This window comes from Staurois parvus, unplaced genomic scaffold, assembly GCF_062004578.1.
Source record: "Staurois parvus isolate SC_StPar_1 unplaced genomic scaffold, SC_StPar_1.0 ptg001691l, whole genome shotgun sequence".
NCBI classification, from domain to species: Eukaryota; Metazoa; Chordata; class Amphibia; order Anura; family Ranidae; genus Staurois; species Staurois parvus.
Window position 1 is genome coordinate 170,041 of NW_028319487.1, and position 19,960 is coordinate 190,000.

Here is a 19,960-nt window from a genome sequence, read left to right on the forward strand (position 1 = left end):
TATGAAGAGAGAAGTGACACATGGCAGGAAGGGCAGATGAGACTTTGGCATTCAGACTTTGATTGACAGCCCCACTGAACCCTTCTCTGTACTATGCAGGAATCCTGGAATCTCTAATGGAGGGTTAGCAGGGATTTTGCTCACCAACTATGCATTTATTATTTTTTTGCACTAAAGTCTGCAGAACATCGCAACAATGATAAGTGTGTTGCAGAAACAATAAACAGGCTCCTGCATTGTGCACCCCTAGCTCGCCAGGGTCACTGATAGAGGGGTTGAGATGGCCTTCCTGTAAGGGCCCAGGCACTATCAGTTCAGCCAGGAGCAGAGAGGGGACTCTTTAAATACACTATATTGCCCCAAGTATTGGGCCGCCAGCCTCTCCACGCACATGAACTTTAATGGCCTCCCAGTCTTAGTCCGTAGGGTTCAATATTGAGTTGGCCCCGCCCTTTCCACGTACATGAACTTTAATGGCCTCCCAGTCTTGGTCCGTAGGGTTCAATATTGAGTTGGCCCCGCCCTTTCCACGCACATGAACTTTAATGGCCTCCCAGTCTTGGTCCATAGGGTTCAATATTGAGTTGGCCCCGCCCTTTCCACGCACATGAACTTTAATGGCCTCCCAGTCTTGGTCCGTAGGGTTCAATATTGAGTCGGCCCCGCCCTTTGCAGCTATAACAGCTTCAACTCTTCTGGGAAGGCCGTCCACAAGGTTTAGGAGGGTGTCTATGGGAAGGTTGGACCATTCTTCCAGAAGCACATTTGTGAGGTCAGGCACTGATGTCGGGGGAGGAGGCCTGGCTCGCAGTCTCCACTCTAATTCATCCCAAAGGTGTTCTATGGGGTTGAGGTCAGGACTCTGTGCAGGACAGTCAAGTTCCTCCACCCCAAACTGGCTCCTCCATGTCTTTATGGAGCTTGCTTTGTGTAATGGTGCGCAGTCATGTTGGAACGGGAAGGGACCATCCCCAAATACCTCCCACAAAGTTGGGAGCATGAAATTGTCCAAAATGTCTTGGTATGCTGACACCTTAAGAGTTTCCTTCACTGGAACTAGGGGGCCAAGCCCAACCCCTGAAAAGCAACCCCACACCATAATCCCCTCTCCACCAAACATTACACTTGGCACAATGCAGTAAGGCAACTACCGTTCTCCTGGCAGCCAACAAACCCAGACGTGTCCATTGGATTGCCACACAGAGAAGCGTGATTGGTCACTCCAGAGAACACGTCTCCACTGCTCTAGAGTCCAGTGGCGGCATGCTTTACACCACGGCATCCAGCGCTTTGCATTGCACTTGGTGATGTAAGGCTTGGATGCAGCTGCTCGGCCATGGAAACCCATTCCATGAAGCTCTCTACGCACTGTTGTTGGGCTCATCTGAAGGCCACACCAAGTTTGGAGGTCTTTAGCTATTGACTCTGCAGACAGTTGGCGACTTCTGCGCACTGTGCGGTTCAGCATGCACTGACCCCGCCCTGTCATGTGACGTGGCCTACCACTTGGTGGCTGAGTGGCTGTTGTTCCCAGTTGCTTCCACTTTGTTATAATCCCACTAACAGTTGAGCGTGGAATATTTAGTAGCCAGGAAATGTCACGGATGGACTTATTGCACAGGTGGCCACCTATCACGGGACCACGCTTGGAGTCACTGAGCTCCTGAGAGCGACCCATTCTTTCACCAATGTTTGTAGAAGCAGTCTGCATGCCTAGGGGCTTGATTGTATACACCTGAATCCAATGATTTGGAGGAGTGTCCCAATACTTTTGGCAATATAGTGTATCTTTGGGGGCATGCACAGTAATTCCAGAGGCCATGGCTCCCACCAATTAAATAAAAGTTCCCTGGACCCCATCAGGTCAACAGCAGGTGCCAGGAACAGAGGGGACTATTTACTCATTTTGGGGATCAGGCCAAAGTTCGGTCTGAACCTAGTTTCAGACTGAACTGTTGGCTCGTCCCTACCCAAAGTGTGTGTGTGTGTGTGTGTGTGTGTGTGTGGGGGGGGGGGGGGCATGTCAGGCAGGAGGTATGGGGCCCCATGGTTTCTAAAGGTGGCACTACCCCTAGCCACAGGTCTGCTAATAGCGAACAATAGTGAACAGCCAAAGTTCAATCTGAACCTAGTTTTGGAACAAACCATTGGCTCATCGCTACCCAAGAAAGGGGCAAGGAAAAAGGGTGGGTGGCTGAAAGGGTGGAGGGCTGTCAGGCAGTCAATATGGGACCCCACGATTTCTAATAGCTCCCCCAGCCCAAGGCCACTCGGAGGTACAGATCTTCTGTTATGGGTGTAATAGCGAACAATAGTGAACAGCCAAAGTTCAATCTGAACCTAGTTTTGGAACAAACCATTGGCTCATCCCTACCCAAGAAAGGGGCAAGGGGGCTGTCAGGCAAGCAGTATGAGTACCCCGTGATTTCTAATGGCACCCTTAGCTCAAGGTCTATTGGGAGGTATGGATCTTCTGTCATGGGACAAAAAGAAGCAAACAGTGGAAAAATGCAGTGATGTCAGCATCCTATGGTTGGAAGATGGACAAACAGGGGTATGCTCCTTCTAGAACTGGCGGGGACTGCACGCTCACAGTCCCCATCCACACAGGCCCGAGGTAGAAGACAGTTGGTTCCTCACTAGCTGGGCTCTCATGTGTTTCCTATTAGCAGGGAGGTGCACACTCCATCATCCGCACTTGTCTGCCCATGTTGAGAAATCGCCACATCTGCTTGTTTGTCAACTTTGTTGTTCCATGATAAATATCAGCTCCGAATTCAGCTCTTTACTTCAAAGAGGAGGAGGTGGATTGTCAGCAGAAAATATTCACATTCTTTGCCTCGTATGCAGAACCGGATTTCAAACACAATCCCCCCCCCCCCACACACACACACACACAACTTTACTATTCACATTTTAACAGCCAGGGCAGCAGCATTAGAGTGTAAGCTCCTCTGGTACAGAGGCTGATGTGACTGTGGGGGAGGGGACATTAGAGCGTAAGCTCCTCTGTACAGGGACTGATGTTACTGTGGGTGGGGGGGGGGGGGGGGGTGGCATTAGAGTGTAAGCTCCTCTGTACAGGGACTGATGTGACTGTGGGTGGGGGGGGTGGCATTAGAGTGTAAGCTCCTCTGGTGCATAGACTGATGTGACTGTGGGGGAGGGGACATTAGAGTGTAAGCTCCTCTGGTACAGAGACTGATGTGACTGTGGGGGAGGGGACATTAGAGTGTAAGCTCCTCCTCTGTACAGGGACTGATGTGACTGTGGGTGGGGGGGGTGGCATTAGAGTGTAAGCTCCTCTGGTGCATAGACTGATGTGACTGTGGGGGAGGGGACATTAGACTGTAAGCTCCTCTGTACAGAGACTGATGTGACTGTGGGGGTGGGGGGGGGGTGGCATTAGAGTGTAAGCTCCTCTGGTGCATAGACTGATGTGACTGTGGGGAAGGGGACATTAGACTGTAAGCTCCTCTGTACAGAGACTGATGTGACTGTGGGTGGGGGGGGGGGTGGCATTAGAGTGTAAGCTCCTCTGGTGCATAGACTGATGTGACTGTGGGGAAGGGGACATTAGACTGTAAGCTCCTCTGTACAGAGACTGATGTGACTGTGGGGTGGGGGGAAGGGGACATTAGAGTGTAAGCTCCTCTGTACAGAGACTGATGTGACTGGCTCAGTGATCTCTGTACAGCACTGCAGTATATGTCAGAGCTATATAAATGTATAATAATAATAATAGTGTGTGACTGTGGCGGGGGGGGGGGGGCATTAGAGTGTAAGCTTCTCTGGTGCATAGACTGATGTGACTGTGGGGGAGGGGACATTAGAGTGTAAACTCCTCTGTACAGAGATTCATGGGACTATGGGGGAGGGGACATTAGAGTGTAAGCTCCTCTGGTACAGAGACTGATGTGACTGTGGGGGAGGGGACATTAGAGTGTAAGCTCCTCTGTACAGAGATTCATGGGACTGTGGGGGAGGGGACATTAGAGTGTAAGCTCCTCTGGTACAGAGACTGATGTGACTGTGGGGGAGGGGACATTAGAGTGTAAGCTCCTCTGTACAGAGATTCATGGGACTGTGGGGGAGGGGACATTAGAGTGTTAGCTCCTCTGGTACAGAGACTGATGTGACTGTGGGGGAGGGGACATTAGAGTGTAAGCTCCTCTGGTACAGAGACTGATGTGACTGTGGGGGAGGGGACATTAGAGTGTAAGCTCCTCTGTACAGAGACTGATGTGACTGGCTCAGTGTTCTCTGTACAGCGCTGCGGTATATGTCAGAGCTATATAAATGTATAATAAAAGGTCTCCTCCTCCCATGCACGACTGCAGGACTTCTCCAGGTCCTCCCCCATCCTCTGGAACTCACTGCCCCAATCCATCAGACTGTCGCCTTCTCTATTCACATTCAGGCGCTCCCTCAAAACCCATCTCTTCAGGGAAGCCTACCCCACCCTCACCTAACGGCCATCCTCCCTCATTCCTCCTACCACTTCATCCCCCCCAGCCACTTCCTACTGTACCTTTACCCCCTCCCTCCTAGATTGTAAGCTCGTAAGAGTAGGGCCCTCTTACCCCTCGTACGCTGTCTGTCTTTGTTGTACTGTGCCATGTATTGTCCCCCCCTATTGTACAGCGCTGAGCAAACCCTTTGGGCGCTATATAAACTCGTAGTAATAATAATAATAATAATAATAATAGTGTGTGACCGTGATGAGGACATTAGAGTGTAAGCTCTTCTGGTGCTGAGATTGATACAACTGGTTCTGCGTATCCCCGCCAACTGTTGCTTCTCCTGTAGACATTAACAGGTTAAGGTCGTCTCGGCTTCCTGGACATCCAGGCAGCAGATCGGACAGTGAAGAGGTAGGATGAACTCCAGAACATCAGTGAGCCTCATCCTTACAGCCATCTCCAAATGTTCTGCTTCCCCATCTTCCAATTTCATTAATTTTTTTGGCACCCCACTATTATAAGCGCTGCCAGCAGGACCAGAAGCCAATGCAATTACAACTGCGAAGTCGTTCTTAGGAGAAGGTGTCTGACATCATGATGGACTTGGACTTGGGTTGGTTCTCCTCCTCTCCCGCTTTGATCCGGCTCTCGGTTTGTCACCAGTGTGTACTTGATCTATCGATCCCTGGCTGCAGCTGCCTTCCTGTAAGTGTTCTGGTTTGGTGGATTATATCTGGAGATAAGTCAGATTCTAAAAATCTGTTCTTTTGGACCGGTGTATGAGGGAGAGGGCCCAGTGGGCTCACAGAAGGGGAGATATCCACAACACCCTAAACACTCCATACTAGTAGTGATGAAGGGTCGATCCATCTAGCTTTAATTGCTTTTTTTTTCGTTCTATGAAAAGAAACATTTAACACAACAAAGATCAATTTGGATGAATTTGGATGAATTTTCTTGAAGGACTTGATTGCTCCTATTTAACTGAAATGACTTTCTGCCTAAATCAACTTTTTTAACCTGGAGGAACCCTTGAAACCATTTTTAGGTCTCCGGAGACCCCTGTTAAATTGTTTATATATGTATACTTTATGGTAAGTTAACAAATGTTGGATACGGTGTAGATATTATATATAAGAATAAGGAATGTAGCATTTCTGACTTATAGAACTCTACACGAAAAAAGTTTCTTGAAATGTAAACGTTAACAAAAAAAATAGAAAGAATATGAAGTAATGGAAAATCATTATGTCCTTTTGCACTGGAGATGAGAGGAGGAGGGTTTCATTATGCTGGTGGTCAATGAAGAAGTATCCTTTTACATTGGTGGTCAGTGGAGGAGGGTCCTGTAAGGGATTTCCGGCAAGATGAATCGCGATCGGAAATGCGCATGTGCATAGGAATTCCCAGAGAAGAAGTACTGATTGTGCACATGCGCGCAGAAATGCGCAATCGCTCACACGCACAGCGAAGATTGGCGCCAGACAGCCTATTTAAAGAGTGTCTCTGCCCATGTTGAGTGCTGACTGGTCTTCAGCTCCCCCGTGTCTTGCTTGTTCCTGTGTGATTCCTTTGTTGCTGACCCGGCTTGTTCCTCACCTGACTTATGATTCAGGGGCGGACTTACAACTCATGGGGCCCCCGGGCAAGAGGGGATCATGGGGCCCCTGTGTCCTTGCCCAAACTCAAAAAAGCCTATGAAAAAGGTACCATGAGCATCTCATGGGGCCCCTTACTGACGCCGGGCCCTCGGGCAGTGCCCGAGTTTCCAAATGGTCAGTCTGCCCCTGCTCTGACTACTCTCCTGCTTGATACTGGTTCCTGACTTCGGCTCTGCTCCTGACCTTGGCTTTCATTCTGATTCTGTACCATGCTGCCCGACTGTTGATGACCCCGGCTATTCCTATGACACTGCTCCTGTCTCTTACCCTCACTACCTGCATTGCTCTGGTGAACACTTGGCAATCTACAAGACCTGCTCTGCTTGTTACTACTGTGCCTGAATCAGAAGATCATCGGTCTTCCAGAGTCATCATCTGCAAGAGCTGCAAACAACAACTACTGGCACTCTTGTTCCCCTGGGTCCTAGACTCCCTCTGTTCCAATTCCAGCGGGGTCAGGGCTAGTGACACAAGTGAGGCCGACCTCGTCATTTCAGTCTCCCATCAGGTACGTGACAGGTCCCCTTACATTGGTGGTCAGTAGAGGAGGGTCCGCTTATATTGGTGGTCAGTACAGGAGGGTCCGCTTACATTGGTGGTCAGTAGAGGAGGGTCCCTTTATACTTGTGGTCAATGGAAAAGGATCCCTTTACATTGGTGGTCAATTGAGTAGGATTCTTTTACATAGGTGGTTAGTGGAGAAAGATCCCTTTACATTGGTGGTTAGTGGAGGAGGGTACTTTTACATTGGTATTTAGTGGGGAAATGCCCCCCTACATTGATAATTTGTGAAAGAAGGATCCCTTTACATTGGAGGTTAGTGGAGAAAAGTCCCTTTATATTAGCGGACTGTAATGAAATATCCCTTACAATGGTGGTCAGTGGAGAAAGGTCTCTTACATTATTGGTCAGTGAAGGAGGGTACCTTTACATTAATGGTCAGTGGAGGAGGCCTCCCTTTCGTTGGTGGTGAGTGAAGGAGGGTCCTTTTACATTAATGGTCAGTGGAGGAGGATCCCTTTATATTGGCGGACAGTGGAGGAGGCTCCATGTACATTGGTGGACAGTGGAGGAGGCTCCATTTACATTGGCGGTCAGTGGAGGAGACTCCCTTTACATTGATGGTCAGTGGAGGAGGCTGCCTTTACATTGGCGGACAGTGGAGGAGACTCCCTTTACATTGATGGTCAGTGGAGGAGGCTGCCTTTACATTGGCGGACAGTGGAGGACACTCCATTTACATTGGCAGACAGTGGAGGAGGCTCTATTTACATTGGCGGACAGTGGAGGAGGCTCCATTTACATTGGCGGTCAGTGGAGGAGACTCCCTTTACATTGATGGTCAGTGGAGGAGGCTGCCTTTACATTGGCGGACAGTGGAGGAGACTCCCTTTACATTGATGGTCAGTGGAGGAGGCTGCCTTTACATTGGCGGACAGTGGAGGACACTCCATTTACATTGGCAGACAGTGGAGGAGGTTCTATTTACATTGGCGGACAGTGGAGGAGGCTCCATTTACATTGGCGGACAGTGGAGGAGGCTCCATTTACATTGGCGGTCAGTGGAGGAGACTCCCTTTACATTGGTGGTCATTGAAGGAGGCTCCCCTTACATTGGTGATCAATGAAGGACGCTCCTCTTACATTGGTGGTCAGTGGAGGAGGCTCCCCTTACATTGGTGGTCAGTGGAGGAGGCTCCCCTTACATTGGTGGTCAATGAAGGAGGCTCCCCTTACATTGGTGGTCAGTGGAGGATGGTCCTTTTACATCTTTACATTAGTGGTCAGTGGAGGAGGGACCATTACATTGTTTTTATGCTGGTGGTCAATGGATGAGGTTTCCTTTATGTTAGTTGTCAATAGGTGAAGGGCTCCTTTACATACCTGGTCAGTGAGAGAATGTTCCTTACACTGGTAGTCAATGAATAAGTGTTCTCTTACACTGGTGGCCAGTGGACAAGTGTTCTCTTACACTGGTGGTCAATGGTTAAGCATTTTCTTACACTGGTGGCCAATGGATAGGTGTTCTCTTACACTGGTGGTCAATGCGAGAAATGCCCCCATACATTGAGGGTCATTGGACAACAGACCTCTTATATTGATGGAAAGTGTAATGCCTCTTTTATTGGTGGTTAGTAACAGAAAAGCCTGACCAGGGTGCTTACAATTGTAAAAGGGGAAAAACATGGTTGGTTAAACTACCTAAAACATTTTCATCATTAATTTGCTAGTCAAGTCCATCTAAATCTGCTAGTCCATCTAACACTACCCTCTTCACAGGTTAACAATGCTTTCCAATAACAGAGTGGAACCACCGCAAGACAGAAAATGTGTTACCTGATCACATTCTTTGGGCTAAGTTCTAATGCCTATTGGATTTGAATGGAGCTGCATTTGTCTGGCCTGGAGCTAGGAGGCACAATGAGCCTCCAGGTGATGAACCTCCTGATGGTGGCATCCAAGAGTTGCTGGAAAAACACTTTTGGGTTGCACCACACTATGGTGTTTCACTGGCATTAGGTCATGTCACCGTACAGTATGGTTGTCTTGCACTACGCCTTGTACACTGTGTATTGCACATGGCACTTCTTTTTGTTGTCTGTCATTTATTCATGGGCACCATCACTGCACATGTCTTGTTTTTTTTGTTTTTGCACAAAGACAGAGGATGTAGGTTTTTGGGGAGGGGGCACCCTGATGTTAGGGGGAGGTTCTGTGACATTAAGGTCTTTTGCCTCTCCCTATCTAGAGGGCTTGGTGGACCAGCTTCCGCTGGTCCCTAAGGAGTGGGGTCCACCTGGTTTCAGCCTAGGTAGACCATAGCGTACCTTGCCTTTCCTGTCAGGAGCTTTGCACCCTGGGAGGTTCAGGGTTTTGTTCACAGGGGTTCGACTGTGTATTGCACATGGCACTTCTTTTTGTTTTCTGTCACTTATTTATTCATGGGCACCATCACTGCACATGTCTTGTTTTTTTGTTTTTGCACAGAGACAGAGCATGTAGGTTGTTGGGGAGGGGGCACCCTGATGTTAGGGGGAGGTTCTGTGACTTTAAGGTCTTTTGCCTCTCCCCATCTAGAGGGCTTGGTGGACCAGCTTCCACTGGTCCCTAAGGAGTGGAGTCCACCTGGCTTTAGCCTAGGTAGACCATAGTGTACCTTGCCTTGCCTGTCAGGAGCCTTGCACCCTGGGAGGTTCAGGGTTTTGTTTTTACAGAGAGACAGAGGATGTTGGTTTTTGGGGAGGGGGCACCCTGATGTTAGAGGGAGGTTCTGTGACTTTAAGGTCTTTTGCCTCTCCCCATCTAGAGGGCTTGGTGGACCAGTTTCCATTGGTCCCTAAGGAGTGGGGTCCACCTGGCTTCAGCCTAGGTAAACCATAGCGTACCTTGCCTTTCCTGTCAGGAGCTTTGCACCCTGGGAGGTTCAGGGTTTTGTTCACAGGGGTTCGACTGTGTATTGCACATGGCACTTCTTTTTGTTTTCTCTCACTTATTTATTCATGGGCACCATCACTACACACGTCTTGTTTTTTTGTTTTTGCACAGAGACAGAGCATGTAGGTTGTTGGGGAGGGGGCACCCTGATGTTAGGGGGAGGTTCTGTGACTTTAAGGTCTTTTGTCTCTTCCCATCTAGAGGGCTTGGTGGATCAGCTTCCATTGGTCCCTAAGGAGTGGGGTCCACCTGGCTTTAGACTAGGTAGACCATAGCGTACCTTGCCTTGCCTGTCAGGAGCTTTGCACCCTGGGAGGTTCAGGGTTTTGTTCACAGGGGTTCGACTGTGTATTGCAGATGGCACTTCTTTTTGTTTTCTGTCACTTATTTATTCATGGGCACCATCACTGCAGATGTCTTGTTTTTTTGTTTTTGTACAGAGAAAGAGGATGTAGGTTGTTGGGGAGGGGGCACCCTGATGTTAGGGGGAGGTTCTGTGACTTTAAGGTCTTTTGTCTCTCTCCATCTAGAGGGCTTGGTGGACCAGCTTCTGCTGGTCCCTAAGGAGTGTGGTCCACCTGGCTTTAGCCTAGGTAGACCATAGTGTACCTTGCCTTGCCTGTCAGGAGCCTTGCACCCTGGGAGGTTCAGGGTTTTGTTTTTACAGAGAGACAGAGGATGTTGGTTTTTGGGGAGGTGGCACCCTGATGTTAGAGGGAGGTTCTGTGACTTTAAGGTCTTTTGCCTCTCCCCATCTAGAGGGCTTGGTGGACCAGCTTCCATTGGTCCCTAAGGAGTGCGGTCCACCTGGCTTCAGCCTAGGTAAACCATAGCGTACCTTGCCTTTCCTGTCAGGAGCTTTGCACCCTGGGAGGTTCAGGGTTTTGTTCACAGGGGTTCGACTGTGTATTGCACATGGCACTTCTTTTTGTTGTCTGTCATTTATTCATGGGCACCATCACTGCACATGTCTTGTTTTTTTGCACAGAGACAGAGGATGTAGGTTGTTGGGGAGGGGGCACCCTGATGTTAGAGGGAGGTTCTGTGACTTTAAGGTCTTTTGTCTCTCCCCATCTAGAGGGCTTGGTGGACCAGCTTCCGCTGGTCTCTAAGGAGTGGGGTCCACCTGGCTTTAGACTAGGTAGACCATAGTGTAACTTGCCTTGCCTGTCAGGAGCTTTGCACCCTGGGAGGTTCGGGGTTTTGTTTTTACAGAGAGACAGAGGATGTTGGTTTTTGGGGAGGTGGCACCCTGATGTTAGAGGGAGGTTCTGTGACTTTAAGGTCTTTTGTCTCTCCCCATCTAGAGGGCTTGGTGGACCAGCTTCCGCTGGTCCCTAAGGAGTGCGGTCCACCTGGCTTCAGCCTAGGTAGACCATAGCGTACCTTGCCTTGCCTGTCCAGAGCTTTGAACCCTGGGAGGTTCAGGGTTTTGTTCACAGGGGTTCGACAAAGCAGTGCACCATGGAGTTAAAAAAAAAAAGGGCTGTTATCCTATATCTGTGGGTAACCAACATAACCTAGGGCTAATTGGATAATCAGGATACCAGTAGCCCCATGAATAAAAATGGCAGGAGAAGCGGTTACCATAATGAAAATACAATCTGGTCTGCAGTGGCTCTGTGCAGAGTTGGTTTAAAGGGAGTTATATTGGCTTGGGATCATTTTTTTTCTTTAAATTATGCATTTAATGTCAACAGCAACTCCAGGTTTTCTTAATTGCTCACAGTGGTTCAAAGTCGCCAGTACACATATCAAAATCTATAAATCCCCAGTAGCCCTGTTTAAATGGTTTTAAGTGTGTAGTGCTGCTCAGGTGTCTCCAATAATGAATATGCTTGGCTCTGAAGGCCGTTTCTGGTAGCAGTTTTCGTTATTTACTTCTTTGATGTTCTTGATTATTATTTTCATGTGGTGTTCATCATTGAGTGTATGGGCTATTGGGGATTTATGAATAATTTATACAATAATTTATTTTTTTTTACTGTTATACAAATACAATGGTACCATTTATTTTGTAAAGAAAGAATTACAGCACATCTCCCCAACACTTCCACCTGGGTCTAGCTATTCACAATAAAAAAAAAAGAAAGAAAAAGACCCTAAATACTTATCTGAAACAGCGGTCACATAAGGGGCTGGATTCTGCCATATGGAAGGGTCCTTCTTGGAATGTCTATATCTCTTTCTGGTGCCATGGGCACTGCCTATTGGCTGCTGACTGTGTCTATCACCTGGTCTACAGAAGCTACTTTAGACTTAAAGGACCATTGTCAAGACATTGTGAGACGGCAGTAACAAGACTGGTCAGGAGACCATTAAATACCAGCTAGAAATCACTGATCTCCACCACCAGAAGAGGTTGTATGGAAGCTCAGATCGTCATATATTCAGGTTACTAACTATGGGGTTTAGAAACTTTTTTTTTTTAAATCCAGACTAGCTAGATGTGGGGAAACAGGATCTTTTTGTTGGTCAGTGTCGATTTTTAACACAAGCTAATATAAGCTTTTTGAAAAGGAGGGCACAGGAGAAACTGTTTGCTTTCAGACTGTCTTTCTCTAATTGAAAGTCTCTAGGTCCCCATCTAAACATAGCAGCCATGGTGGGTGAGGGAACTGGGAGTTTCAATGTAAGCTTGAGCTTTTAAGCTCTATCAACTATTTTTTCAGCAAAGCAGTTAAAGGATAAGTTCACCTTTGGGAAACTGTTACATGTTCCACCTATTTTTAGAGTGGAACATGTGACATGTTCCCAATGCTGCAGCATGATGCCCAATCCTTCCCTGTACCACACGGCTGTTTCATTCATTCAAAGCGTTCTGTGAATAAATGAACTACAAGTCCCAACAGGTGTAGCGGCTGTGGAGTGCTGTTGTAGTTCATTGACTCTTCCTGTCAGTTTATCTGCTTCCCTGTACATCCCGTACACCCTATACATCCCGTACACCCCATACATCCCGTACACCCCATACATCCCGTACACCCCATACATCCCGTGCACCCCATACATCCCGTGCACCCCATACATCCCGTGCACCCCATACATCCCGTGCACTCCATACATCCCGTACACCCCATACATCCCGTACACCCCATACGTCCCGTACACCCCATACGTCCCGTACACCCCATACGTCCCGTACACCCCATACATCCTGTACACCCCGTACATCCCGTACACACCATACATCCTGTACATCCCGTACATCCTGCACACCCCGTACAGCCTGTACATCCCATACATCCCATACACCCCATACATCCCATACACCCCATACATCCCATACATCCCATACATCCCATACACCCCATACATCCCATACACCCCATACATCCCATACACCCCATACATCCCGTACATCCCATACATCCTGCACATCCCATACATCCCGTACATCCCATATATCCCATACATCCCATACATCCCATACATCCCGCACACCTCATACATCCCGTACATCCCCGTACATCCCGTACATCCTGTACACCCAATACATCCCGTACATCCCATACACCACATACATCCTGTATATCCCGTACATCCCCATACACCCCATACATCCCGTACATCCCCATACGCCCCGTACATCCCGTACATCCAGTACACCCTGTACATCCCCGTACATCCTGAACATCCCGTACACCCCTGTACATCCCTGTACATCCCATACATTCTGTACATCCCGTACATCCCGCACACCCCGTACATCCCATACATCCTGTACATCCCGTACATCCTATACATCCCGTACACCCCATACATCCCCTTCACCCCATACATCCCAAACATCTCATACATCCCATACATCCCATACATCCCGTACAGGCAAGCAGATATACTGACAGGTCTGCAGGACACCTGCATGGCACCAGCGATCTGCTGATCGCTGATGCAATGCTTTACAGTCTCCTGTAACCAAAAATAATAAATGCACATTTTTTTAACCTGCAAAAAAAAAATGTGCATTTATTATTTTTGGTCAAAAGGTGATCTTATCCCTTAAGGATGGTGAACATATTAATATTCCAAATATGTTTGGCGTAAACTTTTTTTTTATAAAAGAAAAAAAAAGAACCAAAATAAATCCCCACCCAAAAAATAAACAAATAAATAAGTAAATTACCTATAGAAAATTCATCGAAGCTGATAGTGGTGGAGTTTCTTCCCAGAGGGTTCGTCACTATGACCGTCACCCGATACTTCAACGTGGAGAAGAGGTGGCTGTACTTTATGTGACACCGGTTTTTGGGGTATGGATCTTTCTCACAGAAGAGCTGCTTTGTGTCATGCCTGGAGATACAACACAGGAAAATTTTAGCAAGTGGGAGTGACAGACCTATTGTCATGAACTGTCACTTCTGGGCAGCGCTGGGTCTTTAACACCCAAGCCAAAAAGACCAAAGTGTGCCTCACCATCATGAGTTGGGAAATACCTCAGCAGCACAGTTTGGAGGCACTGCCTTCTTTTTTGGCCACCTCTTACTGTAGTACCCAAGGCAGCCGTCTACTCTGCTTACCCCTTGGTTCGGTCCTGTTTCTGAAACCCCCTATATAATGACCCCTCTATTTTACACCATTGCCCCACATTGCTTTGACTTACATGACCGTGATGTTGAAGTTGTTGGGGATGTTGGTGGGACTCGGGAGGTGCCAACTGCAGTAGAAAGAGGCGGGGTAATTGTTCGACCGGCACATCAGCGATGGCTCTTTAGGAGGATCTGGAAAAGCAACAAAAGATCCTTTGTAAATGAAAGCCTGCACCTCAGCACAATTTCCACTCACAGTTTTAAATGGCCATTTTTGTCTGAGCTAATTTTACAGTTTTGACAAGATTTTCACATTTTTATGTTTGCTTTGTCATATTAGCAAGATTATATTTCATGTTTCCAATCCAAAAATTGCCGGTGAAAACAGAACCGGAGGAAGAGGACTTAGAAATATTAGTTATCACCAAGGGCGGACTGACCATTCAAGTACTCGGGCACTGCCCGAGGGCCCGGGGTCAGTAGGGGGCCCCATGAGATGCTCCTAGTACCTTTCATTGGCTTTTTCATAGGCTATTTTGGGTGTGGGCGAGGACACAGGGGCTCCATAATCCCCTATTGCCCGGGGGCCCCATGAGTTGTCAGTCCGCCCCTGGTTATCACTGAGCTAAGTCAGCAGCTCTCAATACCCAGTGGCTGCTGCAAAAGCATATACAAGTCTGGGGTGTATAAAAACATAGATAACAAACGGTGATGCAGGCACAATAGTATTGGGGAACCTCTCTGTCAACGATAAATTTGCCTCCTTTACTGAACTGAAAGCTGAATATTTTCTCCTCAACTGGTATATATCTTCATTTCTCCAACTACACCATGCATTTTTTTCTCAACTGACCCAACAATGGTTAGATTGACCATCACAGGATCGGAATCTCTTTCACAAGCTCAGTCTTGCCACAAGTTCACACCAATATCTTTAAGGCTTTGCAAAGCCCCATGACCCACAGCTATGACTAATTGTGGGGGGAACTCATCACAGAACATCACAAACCTGGACAGTGATGACTGGAAAGGATGTCTAGGGGTATCTTTTCCAACAGTGAATCTCAGTCAGGGATCAGTTTGTGCAATTTAAAAGTATACACTGCTCTTATCTTACGTCGGCAAGATTGGGAAGGATCTTGACTAATTCCTCCAACACCTGCTGGAGATGTCTTATGCCCAAGAGGACTTTATCCACATCTGCTGTGATAGTATAAGAAGGCACTGGGCTTAAGCATTAAAGTATATTACATCCTTAACTAACATCTCAATCCCTCGGTGTTCAGTGGTCTGCCACTTGGGTCTGGTGGAAACCTTAGCTTTGTGGAAAGTGACCAGAACATTACTTGGCCTACTATTAGCCATTGTATTACTTTGGAAGTCCCAAGCCCCTCAAACTCTAGAACACTGGAAATCCCCAATTAACATCTGTTATTAATCTGTTCCCAGATACGGCTACGTCAGATTAAGGATTTATGATAAAAGATACCTCATTAGTCTCCTTCTAACTTGAGTAGATAGAATGTGAAATTTTGATATAGGGAGCTTCCTTGGGGGCCCAGCTGGAGCGACCCTTCCCCAATGCTAGCACAACTTGGGAGTCCATTTATAGAACATCTTCAGCTGTTGGACAGGATTCATACTCACCCCCTTGATTCAAGATACTGGACATTAACACCTGCTGGAGATGTCTTATGCCCAAGAGGACTTTGTCCACATCTGCTGTGATAGTATAAGCAGGCACTGGGCTTAAGCATTAAAGTATATTACATCCTTGACTAATATCTCAATCCCTCAGTGTTCAGTGGTCTGCCACTTGGGTCTGGTGGAAACCTTAGCTTTGTAGAAAGCGACCAGAACATTACTTGGCCTACCATTAACCATTGTATTACTTTGGAAGTCCCCAGCCCCTCAAACTCTAGAACACTGGAAATCCCTCATTAATATCTGTTTTGCCTCTATGTAAAGCAGCCTACAACAGCAGAGGATGCCCAGATAATTTTTGATAAGATATTTTCACCGTGGCTGGAGTTCCCAGATACGGCTACGTCAGATTAAGGCTTTATGATAAAAGATACCTCCATTAGTCTCCTTCTTACTTGAGTAGATAGAATGAGAACATTTTGATATAGGGAGCTTCCTTGGGGCCCAGCTGGAGCGACCCTTCCCCAATGCTAGCACAACTTGGGAGTCCATTTATAGAATATCTTCAGCTGTTGGACAGGATTCATACTCACCCCCTTGATTCAAGATACTGGACATTAAAATTCTCATGTACAGGAAAATACTTGAAGTGGAAACTTTCCACTCCATCTCCTTCAACTGCTTCCTGTACAGATGGCAGGCTTTTAAGGAACATACGCTTTCAAAATTTGAAATGTCAACTCTGCTTTCCTTCTGTTTCTGGGAAAAGCCCCATCTTAGCAAGGCTCCTACAGCACTGGTTGATACAGTCTCCTCACATCATGCAATGTCCCAGCTGGACTTTCAGTGACCCAGCGCTCTCAATCTCATATTATAGTTCTTTCAACCCGAGGTCTCATACTTTTGGTTCTCTTTGGGGTCCCTTAGGTTTACAGTATTAGATATGTATTTATATTTTGATTATACTGTCCATACTGGTGAGGTTTATGGTCTCCTGGGATCCTCCTGACCCCTGGACCTAAGATGACCCAGTTGAGAGTTTTCATCCATGTCTCCCAGCTCTTTTCTATGGATTCTGTAACATGATGTATAACTGTTTTCTTATATATGTTGTTCTGACCTGCCGGTTGTATAGTAAGTTCCATTGTTAACATTTTCACTTTGGTGAGCTATGTACTGCCTAGTTGTGAAACCTAATAAAAATGTATCTAAAAAATGAAAGATATATATGTCTAAATAACTATTCAAAAGTGTCCCTTAGTGTAACGGAACTGACCCAACCTGCGCTGAGTACTTCCGTTGGAATACCACTTCCCCGTCCGAACACCAACAACAGACACCACAGCCAACCATACAAGACTAGACGACACGACACCAGTCTTGAAATAATCCAGAAGGTAGACTCATTTATTTGAACACAGATACAAGATATATACACTCAGGGGACAATCCCCCCTCCCTGCATACTGACACAGGGCGGGGCAATCTACATTTAGTAACAAGAGACACACAGGTATTCAAACTTCACACCAGCAGACAGTCCCATCAGGAGGGAGGGCTGCTGGAGACACCCCCCCCCCACTAAGCTAATACACATAAACACATACATCCCATAATAGTTTGCTCCCAAGCAAGACACACAATAGAACAATGGAATGCAACCACATGACATTAAACAATCAACAACCCCCCACACAATATTAGGACAGATAACCCTGTACCCCTAACTGGCACAGGATGATTTACACATAAGAGGGATATGGGGAGCTGAGACAGGGGTCTCCCGACCTCTCCAAAGTGAGCTGGGTTCCATCGACCCCCCACCCAAAGTGACTCCCGTCACACTTAGTATCTCCTGAAATGTATCCACCAGGTTCTCCATGATACCATCATACACATTGCATAGAGTCTTGTGCTGAGAAGGTGTTTAGGAATGGAACAGATTCTGGATGACACAAGTAAGTATATGTTTTGGTTTAGTTTCTTTTTTGTTTTTTTTTTGCTACCTTCACTACTAAAACCTTAAATCTTTGGTAAGAACACAACTGGGATATGGGTCCCTGTTTTGGACACCATATCAGAAGACCAACGAAGAAGATTCTAGGAGCTTCCAAAGCAAGGCAGCTTAACAACTCGTTCCAAGGCCCGTACAATGGACAAAGGGCTATCCATTGCGGATGGAGGAAAGACGATTTTGCCATTAGCGCAGGAAGGGGTTGTTTACGGAAATAGCGATTATGCTGTGGAATGTCTTAACACATGAGGTACTAATGGTAAAATTAATCACAGAATTAAAAGAGAAAAAATACCGGATGCCTTTTATACAGCTAATGATATCCGCAGTTACCATTAGTAAAGGACAGCATGAGAGTATTTTGATCCATGACGTTCATACAGCTGCCGTTGTGGCTCAGGATGGATTTGTTTCCCCCCCGGTAAAGGAAAAGTGGACAAATTTGCCCAGGGGGTTTATTTTTGCCTTCCTTTGAACCAAAACAATTGAAGTTTATGAGAGGTTTGGTCTTGTTCCAGCCTCGATACTGTAATTATGAATTGGCCTTCGATAATAAAAAGTTATTTTTATAAAAGTATCTGAAGTACAAATTGTATCTATTAGTTGTGGGCAAAATGTTGTAGGGTCTTCATAGCTGTGCCCTGGCACACTCTATTTGTCCTGGTAACCATGATCCAAAATGTTATAGTCATCACCAGAAGAGGAGTAGAGTGAAAATCTTCCAGTGGGGACACCTGTTCCGGAGACAACTGTCTAGGAGGCGATTTTCTTCAATCTGTGGGGGAGATTTTATGAGGTTAACATCCTCTGGGATGGTTGTGTGCTGCTATTCCCTTCCATTCAGAGCAGCTATGTTAGCCTAGATTGTAAGGTCCCCCCCCAAGGTTGCCCTTTCTGGTGCCTGAGCTCAGGGCTAATAATTAACACTCTATTCCGGATGTTGGAGCAGGTAGAACTATCAACTATCAAAGCCTTTCATTTTCCTTCAAGCTGGTGCGTTTTGATTGCTATGGGCTTTCATTTAGTGTCCTCCACCCCCCTGCCAATACCTCCATTGGCTTCAATTCAGTGGCCTCCAACCCTCTCTGCCAATCCCTCAAATGGCTTCAATTCAGTGTCCTCCACGCCTCTTTGCCAATCCCTCCATTGGTTTCCATTCAGTGTGTTCCACCCCCCTCTTCCAATCCCTCTACTGGCCTCCATTCAGTGACCTCCACCCCTCTCTGCCAATCCCTTCACCTGCTTCCATTTATTGTCCTCCACCCCTCTGCCGATCCCTCCACTGGCTTCCATTCAGTATCCTCCACTCCTTTCTGCCAATCTTTTTACTGACTTCCATTCAGTGTCCTCCACCCCTCTCTGCCAATCCCTCCACTGGCTTCCAATCAGTGTCCTCCACCCCCTCTGCCAACACCTACATTGACTTCCATTCGGTGTCCTCCTACTCTCTCCGCCAATCCCTCCAATGGCTTCCATTCAGTGTCCTCCATCCCTCTCTGCCAATCCCTTCCACTGGCTTCCATTCAGTGTCCTCCACCCCTCTCTGCCAATCCCTCCACTGGCTTCCAATCAGCATCCTCCACTTCTATTTGCCAATCCCTCCACCTGCTTCCATTTAGTGTCCTCCACCCCTCTGCCAATCCCAGAGGCGGCTCCATATTCGCTCCATAAGACGCACAGACATTTTTCCCCATTTTTTGGAGCGAAAAATACAGTACGTCTCTTGGTAAAACTGTGCATCAAAGCCTTGTGTAGGGATAACTATGATCCTGACTGAGTCACACATATATATGGTATTGTAAGATGGCTCCATTTTATGCCTCATTATGACAAAGCCTGAAGGTATTTATTCGGGTTCCCTTTAACCACTTGCCGTCCGGCCACTGTATATAAACGGCCGGACGGTGGCAGTGCAGGGGCGGGTTGCCATTCATAAATGGCACCCGCCATTTTGGACTGTGTGCGCTCCCTGGTGAGCAGGAGGTACTATCCTCCCTATAATAATAATATATTATTATTATAATACAGGATTTATATTTTATTGTTATTATTATACAGGATTTATATATTATTATACAGGATTTATATATTATTATTATTATTATTATTATTTTATTACAGGATTTATATATTATTATTATTTTTATTATTATACAGGATTTATATATTATTATTATTATACAGGATTTATATATTATTGTTATTATTATACAG

General features: G+C 46.7%; 1 protein-coding gene across 5 annotated transcripts in view; it reads right to left on the minus strand.

Moving 5' to 3' along the window:
- The window catches only part of CNTFR (ciliary neurotrophic factor receptor), a 572,233-nt gene that overhangs the window by 113,097 nt on the left and 439,176 nt on the right, over positions 1 to 19,960 (minus strand). For all 5 annotated transcript variants that reach the window (XM_089663460.1, XM_089663459.1, XM_089663456.1 and 2 more), the window contains 2 exons: positions 14,163 to 14,280; positions 13,686 to 13,852 (listed from right to left, as the gene is read on the minus strand). In XM_089663460.1, coding sequence (XP_089519586.1) covers positions 13,686 to 13,852; positions 14,163 to 14,280 — 285 coding nt within the window. The remainder of the gene's footprint in view (positions 1 to 13,685; positions 13,853 to 14,162; positions 14,281 to 19,960) is intronic.